This window comes from Cydia fagiglandana, chromosome 3 (assembly GCF_963556715.1).
Source record: "Cydia fagiglandana chromosome 3, ilCydFagi1.1, whole genome shotgun sequence".
Taxonomy (NCBI): domain Eukaryota; kingdom Metazoa; phylum Arthropoda; class Insecta; order Lepidoptera; family Tortricidae; genus Cydia; species Cydia fagiglandana.
In genome coordinates, this window is record NC_085934.1 from 20,592,347 (window position 1) to 20,609,825 (window position 17,479).

General features: G+C 40.2%; 1 protein-coding gene and 1 pseudogene across 1 annotated transcript; both read right to left on the reverse strand.

The window, feature by feature from the left end:
• Positions 1-3,572: 3,572 nt before the first annotated feature.
• Positions 3,573-8,217, reverse strand: LOC134680457 (uncharacterized; annotated as a pseudogene).
• On the reverse strand, positions 8,043-9,904 carry LOC134680574 (uncharacterized). The gene is made up of 2 exons (XM_063539683.1): positions 9,851-9,904; positions 8,043-9,726 (listed from the first exon to the last, which is right to left on the reverse strand). Exon 2 carries the CDS (start codon positions 9,716-9,718, stop codon positions 8,399-8,401), a length of 1,320 nt encoding a protein of 439 aa, XP_063395753.1. The 5' UTR covers positions 9,719-9,726; positions 9,851-9,904; the 3' UTR covers positions 8,043-8,398.
• Positions 9,905-17,479: the final 7,575 nt, after the last annotated feature.

A 17,479-nucleotide genomic window follows, 5' to 3' on the forward strand; every position in this document is an offset into this window, starting at 1 on the left:
ACGTCAAAACTTCTATGAAATTATGACGTATAAATAACATTTGCACTAGTATTTATTTCATTTCATTTATTCATTGTATAATCATGTACATAAACGCAAACAGGTGTAAATAATTAAATAAAGTCAGTCCATGACGCCCTGCTAGGGCACACAACATAGGTACTTAAAACTAATTAAATTAGGTTAAAACAAATTCGATTTAATTAAAAACAAATAATTTAAATTAAAACAATAAAACAAAATAAAATAAATTGGATAAAATTACAAATAATGCTAATTAAAAATAATAAAATCAATTTAATTAAATTCGAGTCAATTAAGTTAAAACAAATATAATTTCATACATACATAGTTGCACTGCACTGCTTATAATGCTATCAAAATCATTGCAGAATTTTCTTGGTCTAACTCTATTCATTCACCAGTCAAGCTAACATGTAGATCAAGGCCTGTTCACTTCCTAAGAAAGTTATGTCCCCAAACAATTGCGCATGTGTGCACCTGAAGCTTCTATGTGTGCGTTGGCCTCCGAGAAAAAGTTGCGAGTAATAAAAATAAAAACAATTTTTCTACAGCAACATTGCTCCCAACTCTGATTTAAATTATCACGAATTTTATACATTATTAATCATAAAACGGGACTTAAAACGCTTAAAACTTAATTATACGCGATTCAGTTTTAAAATTGAATATTTGCTTCCAACTGTCTTTATCAATGTCCATAAAATATAATATGGAGGGTAGGTACGTCTACCCACCATAATAAAAAATATATTTGTCAATGACTCTGTCCAACTGCTGTGGTTAAAGTTCATAACGAAAATTTTATTTATTATACGAGGGACGTCTGAAAACTTCTAAGCCTAAGATACAAAAACACAATTTTCAAAGGTAAATCACTGTTTATTTTTCGATATAATCTCCTCCCAAATCAATGCACTTTTTACATTTTTTATATAGTGCTTTTAGCCCATTAAAAAAATATTCTTTATTTTGCCCTTCAAAATGCTCCTCTACGGCCGCCTTCATCTCTTCGTCACTAGTAAATCGCTTTCCCCTCAACTCTTTCTTCAAATTATTGAATAGAAAATAGTCGCTAGGGGCTAGGTCGGGGCTGTACGGTGGGTGGTCGATTTCGTCAAAGCCAACTTCCTTCAAAGCACGCCTCGCAACATGAGCGGTGTGACGGGTGCGTTGTCTTGCAAAAACAAAATTCCTTTCCTTAGTTTACCTCTCCTTTTTTCAACTATTGCTTGTCGTACCTGTCTTACAAGATCTGCATAATAAAGTGCATTTATTGTGGAACCCTTTTCTAAATAATCGATTAAAAGAATACCATCACAGTCCCAAAACACCGTAGCCATTAACTTAGAGGCCGACTTTTGCACTTTAAATTTCTTCGGCGGCCGTTCCCCCTTCTCAATCCACTGCATTGATTCGGACTTACACTCCGGGTCATACTGTCTGATCCATGTTTCATCGACAGTTACTATTCGGGAACAAACTTCGTCTATATTATCTTCGCACAAGTCTAAAAACGCCTGGGAAGTTTCAACACGACGTTCTTTATCGAAGGCAGTAAGCATTTTCGGCACCCAACGAGCACTAACTTTACTCATGTGCAAATGTTCGTGTAAAATTTCTCCGACTCGTTCTTTACTTATACCTAGGACCTCAGCTATTTGCCAAACCTTAATTCTTCTATCTTCCAATACCAACTTTTTGACTTTGGCTACGTTTTCTTCGGTCACTACCGATATTGGCCGCCCTGAGCGGGGGTCGTCTTCGATGGATTCCCGCCCGAGTTTAAATAAGCGACTCTACTTTTTGACTGTGGCATAAGAAGGCCCAGAAGCACCGTAAATAATAGCCATTTCCTCAAAAATACACTGCGGTGATTTTTCACTTTTTGTAAGGAACTTAATTACAGCACGATGCTCAATTTTCGTAATATTCGCTGGTAATTCACACATTATGTAGTTTCTAGTTGAATATCTCGAAACAGAATAATAAAAACCTGACATATTGTTTTCTTAATACCAGCGTTTTACCTACCAATAAAACGCTTATTAAACAACTTACTCATTCGAAGCCTATAATAAATGAGAGTAACAACACTGATTTCCGAGACTATGTTGGTTGAAGTGCCGTTTTTCAGTACTGGTCACCCTACATTCCCGCCATTTGTTTCCGTTTAAACCCCACCATGGCAGCCATAATGGATTCTCGAATTCAAATCGAGCTTCATTGCGTCTTATTTACACCAGGCAGCGATAGAAATAGGCTTCGAATGAGTAAGTTGTTTAATAAGCGTTTTATTGGTAGGTAAAACGCTGGTATTAACCAACTGTACGTCATTCGAAGCCTATAATAAATGAGACGTGTTTGTTATCGTCTGGTGGGGTTTATTTATGATTTCTAGCCAATGTGATGAAATGATCCTGAAGTTACTTAATATCCCAAGTGATTCCTTGGGCCTATTGGTAAGTATCATGTATGAAAAACAAAATGGCATGAAAAGGTATGCAGTCTTCAGAATCATTATGTTTCACTAGAAAAATAACTGGTAGTAAGTCTTATTTGGTATTATTAGCTGATATTGAACTGAAAGCAATAAAGACAAGTATATAGTTATGTATGTTCACTTACTACCTATTATGATTTATACAAAAGAAACCAAGCTAAGGAAAATCATATGATGCTAGGAAGCTTAGTAAAAGATACTTCTTAGCTCAGTTTCTAATCAGGGAAAGCCGGGATAAGCATAACTTGTGAGAAATTAAATGCAGACCTCTAGTACTAAACAGCATTTATTGTCAGACTCACAAAAATCATATAATGCAAAGTTTTCAAAAACATCAGCACATCAGTTTGTACACAATACCCAAAATATTTTATTTTGTGAAAAACACTTATGAAATACATCAACCACTTGTTAATATTAGACATATTTTAAACCAATCTCCTTATATTTATAACAGTAATCATTAGCTACCTCTAAGGATAATCACATTATCCCTTTGTCCGGCAAACTCCTGTAGACAGCTCAGCGGGAATATGAAACTTTAATTTAATTGACAGAAACTATATAAACTCTAGCAGCTCAAAATTGTGAATGTCAGCCGAGGGATTATATAATATGATAACAATGTATTCATACATAAATCTAATTCATATTTACATGTGTTAGCTTCTTCAGCTCATTAAGATTGATTAATCATCACATTCTAGTTTCCTACAATTATTTATAATTTCTATTTCTGAGGGATTAAATTCTTTGTGATTTAATAACTTTGCTACAATAACGATACAGCAATCTAGAGATCATATCATGCTAAAACACACTTTGGACTTGGTCCCTGTCCGTTTACACAAACCAAATGTACAGAAACATAAACAGACATCATTATAGAAGATCGTAAAGCACCAAAATGGTGTTTATAAACAAACAAATCAATACAGCGTTATAGTTTATTCTTGAGAAAAACTTAATGATATTTTCATTATAATATACATGTAAATGTGGTTATATTTATAATCAGTCATTTTAGTATAAATTATACTATTCTTCTTCTCTGTCGTATCGCTCTTGACAGAGCGGTCGTGGTCACGTTGAGGCGTCCGCATCGGTAGTAGAGGCGGACACAGCTCTTCGCACGATCTCCCGCCATCTCTCCCTGTTGGCAGACTGTCTGGCACAGTCAGATACGCGGTTTCCCACTGCGGATTTTATTTGGTCAGTCCAGCGCATAGGTGATCTGCCGCGCGATCTGGTTCCCTCCACTCTTCCTTGTACGACCAGTCGCTCTATGGAGTCGTTATCTCGCCTAGAGACATGGCCAAAGTACTGTAGTATGCGCGACTGTACTACGGTCGATAAACGCTGTGTGATGCCGAGCTCCTGGAGTATGGACACGTTGGTGCGGAAATCCGTCCACGATATCCCAAGCATTTTCCTCCAGCACCACATCTCCAGGGCATCTATCTTCCCCTTTTCCGCACTGTCCACGTCTCTGCGGCGTAAAGAAAAATGGGAAATACGAGTGTTCGCACGAGCCTGACCTTAGTGGTTTTGGTAATGTTGCGATTCCTCCATACTTTCTTTAACTTCTCCATCGCAGTTCTGGTAATAGCCATGCGCCGTTTCACTTCATCTACGCAGCCGCCGTTGTTTGAGATTAAAGCCCCGAGGTAAACGTAGGTCTGAACCACGTTACAGTTCGCAATCTGTGTCACTTCGGGCGAATTGTCGTTGACGCGATCCACGATCATAATCTTGGTCTTTGATCGGTTTATTTTTAGCCCAAACGTAAGGCTTACGCGCTCCATTTTGAGAAGTAATTCCTCCATAAGGTCAGCGTTACTGGCAAATAAGGTGGTATCATCCGCGTATCTTAAGTTTGCAATTTTGTATCCACCAATCGCAACACCATCAGTCCAGTCTTCAAGAGTGATTCGCATTACAAGCTCGGTGTAGGCGTTAAAAAGTAAAGGCGAGATTATACATCCTTGTCGCACGCCCGCACTTGGATGGAAACTATCTGAGAGGAGGTCATCTGTCCGCACTGAAGCTGTTCCCCCTTCGTAGAGTTCCCTGAGCAGGTGTACGAGGTGTTGAGGTGCACCCATGTCCAGTAATGTTTTCCACAACGTTGGCCATTTCACAGAGTCGAATGCCTTGGAGAAATCAACAAAGCATATGTATGTCGGCTTGTTGAACTCCCGAGCCTTCTCGATGATCTGACGAACGATGAGAATCTGTTCGCGGGTTCCTTTTCCTTTCACAAATCCGGCTTGTTCTGGCGCAATTTCTCTGGACAAATATGCTTTCAGTCGCTCGTTTATGATGTGCAACATTATTTTGCTAGCGTGTGTTATCAGAGCAATGAGTCGAAAGTTGCTACACTTTTTCGTGGAACCCTTTTTATGGAGAGGCATGAAGACCGTGTGAGCCCACTCAGTGGGCCATTTGCCTGTGAGCCAGATCTTGTTGCAGATGATGTGGAAGATATGAACGCCACGCTCTCCCAATGCTCTTATAGTTTCAATTGGGATCTCATCTTTCCCTGTGGCCTTCCCATTCTTAAGATGTTGAATAGCGGCTCTTACTTCTGACTCAAGAATATCCGGTTCAAGCATGTCACTCGCAGGTTCCGTGGGTGTGAAGTTTCGCGACTGAGGGTCTTGAAACAAGGACTGGCAATAATTCCTCCAAACTTCCGAAATTTTGTCCAGTTCAGTGACTACTCGGCCATTTTGATCTTCGACGGCCCAGGTTTTGGACGGCAACGTTTTCGTAATGAGGCGGATCTTGTGATATAGGTCTTTTGATTCATATCTGTCTGCATTATAGAGGCACAAACGAGGACACCCCAGGTGTTTGGGGCAAGTTTATTGGTTGGATTTCACGGCGGTAAAAGCGAGTAAATGTGTCCTGGCTACGCCAGTTACCTTGTGCCAAGATGTCGTCTAGAGGTAGTTGTAGCACCCAGTTTTTGGATGCCACCGCTGGGCGAAGACTCCCTGGGCTAGCTTTAATGCCTGCCTCGTTTAACGTCCGTTTCACCCATCCAGCAATCACTGTACGTGATGCGGGTTTTGGTGGTCCACAGCAAGTCAGAAACAGGTTGTCGTTATTGCACACACTTCGCCGGTCTGCAGACAATGTAATGACCCGCTTCACCCAGTGAACTGGGTCAATATTAATGTTGTTTTTATTGCGCAATAGGCGCCAGCCAGATTGCCTTTGCCTCTCATTGTCTGTCTTGGAACCAAACATTGGAAAAAAGGAGACTGAATCTTCCTCTATTACACATCGGTTTTGATTTATTGACAACAATGTCAGGTCGTGAACCCTACGCCCTGAACATAGCAACAAAAGTGTTGCCGTCCTTTTGGAGCACTGAAATAAGTTATTATCATCGCATCTATTATTTATGAGATAATTATAGTACGTTTTTTTTAGCATTAGAAAGAACTTCGCAGAAGTAAGCTTGTGGTTCCAAATCCGGCACTTTTAGCGGTAATAATTTGAAGTAAATTATATGTATTGACTATGCTACATTAGATAATTCAATAATTATTAACAAATAACGAGCCTGATAAAAACTGCACGCTTGCTTCTGTGGAGTTCTTTCTAATGCTAAAAAAAACGAACTATAGTCAAAATATCTGTATCCCAAATTGGTGGTTTATATGTTTCGCGTGGTTTTTGAATAGCTATTGATTTTAGAATTTTCTTTACCAAGATATTTGAGCTTAGCCTGTCTGATAAATCGGGATTACATAAAGTAGCAATTGCCGATTTATAAACTAAAATAGTGCGATATGATAACTTATCTTTTTGGTACAAATCAGAGAGAAATCTAGCCAATTGTGACCCACTAGGATCATAAGGAGACGATATATTATTAACTGAGCACCATTTTAACCATTTACTCCATGCATTTTTATAGGTTCTTAGAGACGATTCGCGCCAACCTGATTGTAAAAGTAATTTTTGTTCTGGAGTCCAGTCTGTTAATTTACAAGTCCACCCCCACATCTCCAGACTTGAAGAGTCATTTCGTAGACTTTCTTGGGGGGCAGACCCGTTAGCGTATCTACTAAGACCCGGTGAAGACGGTGTATTGTGAAAGGAGGGCTCAGGGATCTGTTCCGTATATCCGGCTTCCAAAATACTTTCTCCCATTTGGGAGCTACAATCAGATAGGTCCCTTTGGCCGAATTCAGGTGAGAAAGTACTTTCGGAATTAGGAATGGCGGAGGGAAGACCCATGCTAGAGGGAAGTCCCAATTTCTGCTGAAAGCATCGTGAAACAGTGCCTTTTGATCCAATATGTCCAGACTGACATACTGGGGTACTACATGAGCTGTTTCTGATGCCATCAGATCGACAAGGGGCACTCCCCATTTTTGAAATATGACTCGTGTTACCTCGGGAAGAAGATGCCATTCCGGATCGGTCCTGAGACGAGATATGTGGTCCGCTTCTCCATTGAATCTCCCTGGTATGTGGTGAGCCGTCAGGTAAATGTTGTACTGGTCCAATAGTTTGAACACTTTCCTGGTTATGCTCATCAGGCTGGTGGACTTCGTCCCGCCTTCCTTCCTCAAGTACGCTATTGTCGTCTTGTTGTCGCATTGTAACATCACAGACGAATCCTTTAGGTAAGGACCTCGTTCTCGCAAGACGTGGAACACAGCGAGCATTTCCTTTTGATTGGAGTGTAGGAGAGTCTCCTGCGGTGACCATCTGCCCGATAGTTGCAATTTGTCTAGCCGCGCTCCCCACGCCAAGTTTGATGCATCGGTCGCCAGAAAGTGATCGATTGGTGGCTTGTGTAGGGCAGACGGGCAGTTGTGATGTCTCAGCCACCACCTTAATTCTTTTAGACTCTGCTTGGGGACCTGATAGCGGCGAGAGAAATTGTTGGCCGGTAAGCTTAAGGAAAATTGGATTAGATCTCGATGGTTTAATCGACCTCGCGGCACTACAAAACTTGCGAAGTTTATAAGACCTATGAGACTTTGAATCTCTTTTAGCCGAACCGATTGTCGAGACAAAACTTGAAGTATTTTCTCTTTCAATACAGTGCATTTTGCATCTGGGAGGCTCTTTATCCCGTGCCACGGGTCCCATGTGATCCCTAAATATTCTAGACGTCTTTGTGGGGTCAGTATGGACTTTGCATAATTTATCTGCCATCCTAGGGTTTCTAGGAGGTGTACAGCCTCGATTGCTTGTACAGATAGAATCTGCTTGTCTTGGTGGGCTAACAAAAAATCGTCTAGGTATACTATAACCCTGAGACCCCTTTCTCTTAATTTTTGGGTGACCCAATTCGACAAGCTGGCGAATACCTTCGGTGCCGTGGCCAACCCGAACGGCAATGACGTCATCTGATATATTTTGCCTTTGAACATTATTCGTAAGAATCTTCGATGTGACTCCGCAACGGGGAGATGAAAGTACGCGTTGGATAGGTCGATTTTTACTAACCAATCGCGCGGCTGAATAAAATCCGGTATTCGTTGGATATTTATCAGCCGAAACTTGGACACAATTAGGTAATTGTTCAAATTGCGCAGATTGAAAATCGGACGCATTGTCCCATCCGATTTGGGAGCCAAAAACATCGGGGATATGTAACTTGGGGATGGCAACACCGGCTCCAGTGCCCCGATTTTTATTAATGATTTTACAGCTACCTTCATTTCGCATGAGAATTTTGTTTGGTGCTTGTGATTTTTCTTTGGCCAACAAAGAGGCACTTTTTGTTTCAGAGGTAATCGGTACCCTCGAATCATTTTTATTAAGGAGTCTGGTGCCTTCATTTGCTCCCAAACATGAATAAATTCTTGAAGGCGACCCGCTATGAAAGTCTGCGCGACCGAGTCAGAATTTTCGCTTGCCTCGAAACCTTTTGTTGTCTCGACGGCCTCTAAAGTTAGAATTTGGCATTTGTTCGTCATTTTTCGGGGTATTACGATTTTTATTATATTTCTTATTTTGTTTGCCATCTCGATTTTGCGAAAATCGTTGCGGCATATAATAAGGCGCTTGTTGAGAAAGCGGATTCATAAAATATCCTTGCGGAGGATATTGGTAGTATGGGAAACCATGCGCTGGTGGAGCTGGCAAAGGTTTGCCAAGATAGCCCGTATTAGGATAATTGTTTGAGCCCTGCGCGGGCTGTCTAGCACGAGACGGTCCGGCTTGCGCAGCCGGCCAGTTAGACTTTGATGGAGTTTGACTTGGTAACGGCCAAAGGGTTTTCGCAACCCCGCCGTTTTTCTCCAGCTCGGCTGATAGCAATTGCTTATCAAATAACGCTTCGCAAGTTGGCGGAATCTTACGAAGGCTCGCGCGAACGAATTTGTCCTTGACGTATCTCAGAATACCGTCGCGTCTTTGTTGAATTAGATCTGCTCTATGTCCACATGCCATTTGGAGAAGGTCCACGGAAATTTTATTAAACGACCCAGCAATAAAAATTTCGTTAAGTTTCTCTCTTAAAACAGCTACAGTAACATCTTCAGTAGATGAGGAAATCCACGAGAGTAAAGACTCTAACCCAGATTGCAACGAATCCTTTTGTTTGATTAATGCCTGAGTAATGGCGGCAAAGCCCTTCTCAGTAACACTAAGCGAGATATTTCGGTCGTACGGTTTCAATTCATCGTTACACTCGGTTTCGATGAAACCTGGGGTTGAGCAATAAGTTTTCTGGACCTCCGCGTATCGCACGTCAGCCCAATCAGGTGCGCCAAAATGCTGGACACTATTTAAAAAATCAATATGAGCTTGGCATGATTGAGGAACTGTCGGCTCTTTTACAGTAGTACTAAACGGCAAATTAATGCTTAAATCTGCCGATTCAGTTGTACCCGCGCCACGTGTTTCATTGTCGGGGCAAAGTTCACCGCTGACATTTAGGCTGATGTTATCGTCCCCATCGTCTGAGCTAAGATTTGACGAGGGCATGGGCATGGGCGGCGGAGCATGTGGGTATACCATTGAGGATAAAAAGCGTTTTACCTCACTCACCTCTTTGGCGAGGTTATGAAACATACCATCTTCTCGACGTTTCCTTTTTGAAGATTTGTGTGGCGCTCTCCGTTTCCTCTTTGAAGGCCCTGGTATTGACGGATCCACCGATTCCATGCTCGTTTCCGAGCTATCTGAAGATGAGGAATTACCCTCGTCGTCGCCCATCGTACGTACTGAAAAACAAAACTAATTAAAATCTATCATACGAACGGTTACACCGTTAAAATTTTTTTTTTTTTTTTTTTAAATATATATAAATAGATATGAATAATGAAAAAATAGGCACTTATTTTTTACCAGATCGCAGAAATATCGAGCGTGCTTTCTGGTAACAACCGTCTAGTCGGAAAACAAAATTGCCAATGAATCGATTTGAATTCGAGAATCCATTATGGCTGCCATGGTGGGGTTTAAACGGAAACAAATGGCGGGAATGTAGGGTGACCAGTACTGAAAAACGGCACTTCAACCAACATAGTCTCGGAAATCAGTGTTGCTACTCTCATTTATTATAGGCTTCGAATGACGTACAGTTGGTTAATAATTTATTTTTAAATGGCCTTTCTAGCGGCCAGTATCATAAACACATATACAACCTCGAAATACCTTAGGCTTATAAGTTTTCAGACGTCCCTCGTATCTTTAAATAATAAATACAACGTAGCGGTACTACCACTTAAGACTGTAAGTCTGTACCTACATGGATTACAGCAATGCACGTAGAAAATGTGCTAAATGCGGAGCAACGGCTGTTGAAGCAGCCAGAGTGAAATTCACAGTTTTAGTGGGTTCAGAAGGACCTGAGTCATAATGCATCCGGAAAGCGTATTAATTAACCGTGAAGACATGTATGAATACAAGTTGGAAATCTGTGTAAAATGCCGGGCATAAAGTGTAGTGTATATGTGTGTAAAGTGTAATAGGTAGGCATGCCTAATGTTATTTGTATTACACTGGAAACTTTGTGAATGCGCTTTATTAATGTCAATTTTTTTTATTAAGTTGTCAGGGTTTAATTTTCAGTGTATATTACTATATGTAAAACATATTTTTAATAAATAAAATTATACAATGTTATAAACATAAATAGGCACATTAGTGACGGCACCAGTAATGGACACGGCACCAATTATGGACATTTTTTACGTTGATCGAATTTATTAAGCAACTGTCCCAACATTTTTCAACTGGCAACACTAAAGCATAACCAATAGACGTTTGAGCTGTCATTTTGACACATGTCACCAAAATCAGCCGTTTTGTTCTAAGATGGCTGCGAAGTAAAATCTCGTTGCGGGCGGTGGTCATAAAAATCCGTTATTGTTGTTGAAATCGTTAAGGAGGTGAGTACATATTTGTGCATGGTGTTATCTTGTGTTATGTTGTAATGAGATTTAATGTTATTTTTACTGAATAATACTATATTGCAAGTAAATTGAGCTAAGTTGAATATGTCCAATCACAGCAATAAGTTTTTTGTGGGGTTTGTTCATTACTGGATTCGATATTTTATGAAATTCAGTAATGGACAAGTGTCCAAGCTTAAGCTTTTTATTACTTTTTTAGTTTATTGTGTTAAATTATTTAATTTATTGCACTAAACATTTGAGTTGGGTTGATTTTGTGATTGCTCTTTATTTTCCAATAATAGACGATGTCCATAACTGGGTATTTTTAGTTGTCCATAATTGGGCTCTTTGTTTTGTCTTAGATGGATGGATAAATGTGGTCGGACTGCAAAAACTGCCAGGCTAAGGCGAGGCCGACCAAGCCATACGTCAACAGGTTTATTTTGCTATTATAATCCGTTTTTTATTCATCCTATTTTTCGATGAGGCAAATAATAGCTGTCACGTGGTACCACAAATTTGGTCGGACTGCAAAAACTGCCAGGCTAAGGTGAGGCCGACCAAACCATACGTCAACAGGTTTATTTTAGCTATTATAATCCGTTTTTTTCATCCTATTTTTCGACAAGGTAAATTATAGCTGTCACGTGGTACCACAAATTTGGTTGGACTGCAAAAACTCGTAGCCTGGCAGCAAAAACTGCCAATTCTATTTCTTGATTTGTGGTACCACGTGAGAGCTACAATTTACCTCAAATTGTAGCTCTCACGTGGTACCACAAATTTGATCGACCCAATCGCCAATCGGCCGGCCAATACAGGATTTGGCCGACCATTTTTTTTACTGTCCTCAAAGGCAGCTATCGTACCATACAAGTTTCATACGATTTTTCGATAAGATTTTTTTGATGATTTTTTTATAACTGTGGTCGGACTGCAAAAACTGACTGGTTATGGTGAGGCCGACCAAGACACGTCAACAGGTTTATTTTAGCTATTATAATCTGTTTTTTTCGTTCTATTTTTCGATGAGGTAAATTGTAGGGATTCTAGCTGTCACGTGGTACCACAAATTTGGTCGAACTGCAAAAACTGCCAGGCTAAGGTGAGGCCGACCAAGCCATACGTCAATAGGTTTATTTTAGCTATTATAATCCGTTTTTTTCATCCTATAGGTAAATTGTAGCTGTCACGTGGTACCACAAATTTGGTTGGACTGCAAAAACTCGTAGCCTGGCAGCAAAAACTGCCAATTCTATTTCTTGATGAGGTAAATTGTAGCTCTCACGTGGTACCACAAATTTGATCGACCCAATCGCCAATCGGCCGGCCAATACAGGATTTGGCCGACCATTTTTTTTTACTGTCCTCAAAGGCAGCTATCGTACCATACAAGTTTCATACGATTTTTCGATAGGTCTTTTTCATGTTTTTTTTTATAAATTTGGTCGGACTGCAAAAGCTGTCAGGTTAAGGTGAGGCCGACCAAGACATACGTCAACAATTCTATTTTGCTATGAGGTAAATTGTAGGTGTCATGTGGTCCAATAAATCTGGTCGGACTGCAAAAACTGCCAGGCTAAGGTGAGGCCGACCACTTTTTTTTTACTGTCCCCAAGGTAAGGTATCCTACCATACAAGTTTAATTCCATTTTTCGATGAGGTATTTTTTTGATGTTTTTTTGTCCAACGTTTTTGCCATTTGTACAAAATCTGCCAGGTTAAGCCTAGGCCGACCAAGTGCGTTGGAAGGTACTAAATGTCAGGTACCTCTACAGGGTAGGTATATTCTATTTTTTGATCAGGTTTGTTTCATGCAGCCGGCAACCGGATTAGTCCTAGAACTCTTATAGTATAACTTAGAAATCTAAATGAAAGTTCAAATAGCGTTAATAAAAGTTGATTTGTGACATTATTTGTTTCATTTATGTGTTCAATACAAAAGTGTCCATTAATGGATGTTCATAATTGGGTCCATGTCCATGACTGGGTGTCCATTACTGAATTTTTGATGTCCATCAATGGTGATTTCGTAAATTTCAATTTATATATTTTTTATTAATTATGTATTAAACATACAGAATTTTTGGTTTTGTTTAAATGTTCCTCATGTATTTGAGTGCCGAAAAAAAAATCACCATTTTTGTATCGTCAAAAAACATCCCATTTTTAAACGAAATTCTAATTTAGTGCGCTTAACATGTCCATGATTGGTGCCGTCACTCTATGCCTTTTATTTAAATCAATTGATAATACCACAAACAAGGGGTAATATTTGCATCTTTCATATATTTCGTGATATGAAGATAACAAATATGTTTATCAACAGAATTACTACCTACCAATACCCGCCAGGCTAAACCGGTTGTCAACTTTAGTTCTTGGTACACAACGCGGCGCTACTAGTATAAACGTATAAACGTTTGGGGACATTTTTTTGTATGGAGTTATCGTTCTTCTCCTAGTGAGTATTATATTCTTTGATGTAGATACAGGGTCAACCAAAACAGCCAAAAACGCGAGCGCAGCGAGCCCCAAATTTTTTGTTGACAATATCGCAAGGCTGGGTATCGATCTTCACCTGGGCCTAAAAGTCTGAAGTGCCCCCGTGAGGGGAACTTTCATGTGGAGTCAAAGCCGTGCTTCAGGCTTCAGGATAAGTAGTTGAGCACAGACTCCAACCTTCGGTCGGACACTAGTTTTGTGTGAGGAGAGAGATTAAACAACGATGCTGGCGGAACCGACGCTTCTATGACGTTACAAATACAAACCCGTAACGGTTCTTGCGGCCCTCAATTTACCGGATTTTTCTTTGATTTACCGGTATTATTGATTAACATTTCGGGCTTTTACCGATCAGCATCGGTAAAACTTGGGGTTTTCCGGTAAATCCTAGGTTTTACCGTACTTCGGGCTTATGTACAATTAAACGACGCATTAACACGGCAGGTGCACTTCGCCCCCCTCATCTTGGCAATGGCCGCGTAAAGCATCATCATCAGGCCTTTTATGATTAAAATAATTAAGCAGCATCTGTGATCTAGCGACAGGACCGCTCGTGGCTATACAGGGTGATTCAGGAGACGTGAGCAGGACTAACACTGCGCATTTTGTAAATTATAAGCAACTGTTTCGTATCAGTATTAGTGAGATTAACGTTAATTTTCTACTCGTGTTGAAAAAAAAAATAATAAATTTATTTACGACATGCATGGTCACCCTAAAATTAGAATACTGAACTACCGATATTCTGTGTCAAATTGAATGTCATCACTGTCATCACGGCCTGGTTACTTTTGAAAACTCGTATCTCACTCAAGTTTGACAGTTTATTTTCTTCGTAATCAAAATACTGTTAAAGAGGTTTTATGTTTATTAATTAGGTCTTGTAGAGTAACCATGATTGTAGAGAGTTAAATTTACTCTCCCCAAAAAGTTAAAAATAGGAAAAAGTGTCATTGTTTCACCTAAATACGACGGTGATCGATCAATTATCAGTTACTGAATGTGCAGGATTAGTCCTGCTCACGTCTCATGAATCACCCTGTATATATATATGACACAATTTTTGAACGGCATAATCGTCCACATTTCTGTCAAGTAATACGAGGGTCCGCACCAGGGATGTTGCGAATATTCGCATCCGCATCCGCGGAACATCCGCATTATTTTCAACATCCGCATTCGCATAAAATCGATGCGGAGCATCCGCATGATGCGGATGTCGACCAAGTAGGTAACAGGAACGTATTAGAGACGGCACCGCTGGCGTAAGTGTAAAGGCTCCAGTACACAGTGGTCAAGGATGGTCCATGCCAAGCCATGCTTTGCAATGCGCAACAGTAGGCCTATATCACGTAGGTGTTCACACAATGGTGCATCAAAAAAAAAAAAAATTGCAGGCTCTGATTCATATAAATCTATAATAAACTGATAAGTCTCTTCATTGCTCCACAATGATGACATTTTGTGCTATTAACATTGAATCAAGCGGTCAAAAATTCAAGAAACTAAACAAACAATGGCGACTGTGTGAACACCACAGGCCACGGTACGCCACGATTCCTTTGAAGTGTGCCAAAAAACTGACAACTCCCCGATTGCTCACCACGGCTGATACAACTGACGGCAGTCGTCCGCCATTGCATACCATAGCATAGCCCCCTGTACACAATGGCCAGGGTGTGGCATGGCCCATCCTTCACTGTGTACTGGGGCCTTTAGGTAATTTCGTCATTATATATAACGAAATCGTCTAGATCCCGAAAAACCGGCCAAGTTATTGTTTATTAAATAAAACACACCTATGTGACGTCCCACAGGTAAAGGTACCTTATGGCGGTTGGCGCTTACGCTATTATTAACGCCGCTCCAATATTATTGCGGCGCCATGCGACGTAAGCGCCAGCCGCCATAAGGTACCTTTTGCCGTGGAACGTCACCTATATTCTTGTTCAAATACTAAACGGTTCGTTTTTTTGTAAATAAAAAATACTAAATATGTAATATTTGACGTTTTTTGAGTACCAAATCTTGACATCCGCATCCGCATCCGCGGATGTGAGGCTTTAAATATCCGCATCCGCGGATGTCATAAAAAATCTGCATCCGCAACATACCTGGTTCGCATTAAGGCGACCCTCATCGCACATATATGTCTTATTGCTCGTTTTCGGGCCAAGTCTTGAAACCAGGACCTAACATTGGTTACGCGACCTCTTAAAAGGTGTTCTTCCACTCAACGCGGTGTGTTGCTAGGTCTTTCCATGAGTTGCAGTGCTTTATTGTTAAACGCAATCATATTACGCTTTACGCAGTCTTTAAAGCGGAGTAATGACGTCTTACGTTGCACTTGCCTAATAGCACTGTCCATTCGTTAAACATGCCCTAGCCGCCGCAAACGTCTCTGTTTGAGTAGCGCGGTCTCAGATTATAAGCGCGGTGATACTAGGAAGCTTAGCAAACTCCAGCGCACTTTCGTTGGTAACCAGTAACCCTGTCTTTCCATGTTATGTTTACTATACCATACCTACCTACTCCGAAGGCAGCGCACGTGGAAGGTGTTAATTAAGTCTTCGTTCCTGATTAGCTTACGACGTCCAGGTTTCGGCCCCCTACAAGAGTATTCTCTAAAGACACAAGTTTGGTAGACAGTTATTATGGTCTTTGTCGTAAGGTGTTTGTTATTCCATACGAGTACTCTTGCATATAGCCCTTCGGTTTGCATTATAAGAATTCAGCTGTGACCCAGTTACACCTATACAAACTCTTTAGATAGAAATAGGTTTTTTTACCTTTTATTTTAGCATAGGTTTTTTTTAACGTAGTAGTTCCCTACGGTAAGTACCCTAAAAAGGGCAGCAAAATTAAGCCTACCAAAAATAAACGAAGTATTAAACACATTGGCTGCCCACCATCCTTCACCTAAAGTGTATCTCCCACGCCCCTTACAAATTTAGTGATCCCAGCATCTGACTATACATTTATTACTGAGGTCAATAAAGAGGTAACGAGCTTTCGATTCCACTGGTGATGCTCATGGGCACACAGAGAAGATTACGTGATCCCAACGGTGATGTTCAATGTTCAATTGTTCATGGCAGCCAACGTGTTAAAAGATTAGCCTGCCAGGCTTTCCAGTTATATTAGGCTATATTGGTGTGCATATAAGTGAAACAACGACATATGTGCAACGTCTTGTAATATATTGATAATGATAGTAAATATATTTATGGAAGCATAGATTAAGTACATTTAATGTAGGCAATGACTAATGACATTCATTTATACAAATTAATAATAAAAATATCATTTAAAGTATATAATTATGGTCCTATTTTCCCGCACTAGTGCGTAAAATAGCACTTTTCGTGCGTATGTCAAAAGCTTAAAGGGCCATGTACTGTAAAACGTTGTACGATACACGTGCGAATAGGTAATTTGCAAATCGTGTGGATTTAAAACACTCCCTTCGGTCGTGTTTTAATTTATCGCCACTCGTTCGAATTTCCTCTTTTCCGCACTTGTATCGTAAATAACTATTCGCCGCCCTAGGCCCCAGGCCCTGTATAGCCGCCTCTTTCAATAGCACTTGAAAGAGGGTTCTATGAGGTTCATGTTGTTCTAACTAAACAGTGATAGTGATACGTTTCAGCATTAGAACATTATATTTTTCACCACACCTACTCGGAAAGGCTCTCTTAGCACTTCAAAAACTGATAGCAAAGTTGCATTTTATTCACATGTGAGGCAAAGTAATCAAATGCAAATTTTGAGTTGTTTTCTTATGTTTGCTGGTAGAACTGACTTTTATGATGATTTTGGATGATAAATATTTAATAGGTAACATTAATTTGGATTTGATTTTGTTTGATATTTTACATTTAATATTTGCTTCGGGTCGGTGTGGTGAAACATTTTGTGTTTCACTCGGGAGCAAATTTTGTTTAACCCTCGCGCTTTGAAACCCTCGCAACGCTCAAGATTCCATTTTTTTAACCACTCGCTACGCTATCGGTTCAATTTTGGAATCTTTCGCTTGCTCGGGTATCAATATTAGCACGAGCGATTGAACAAC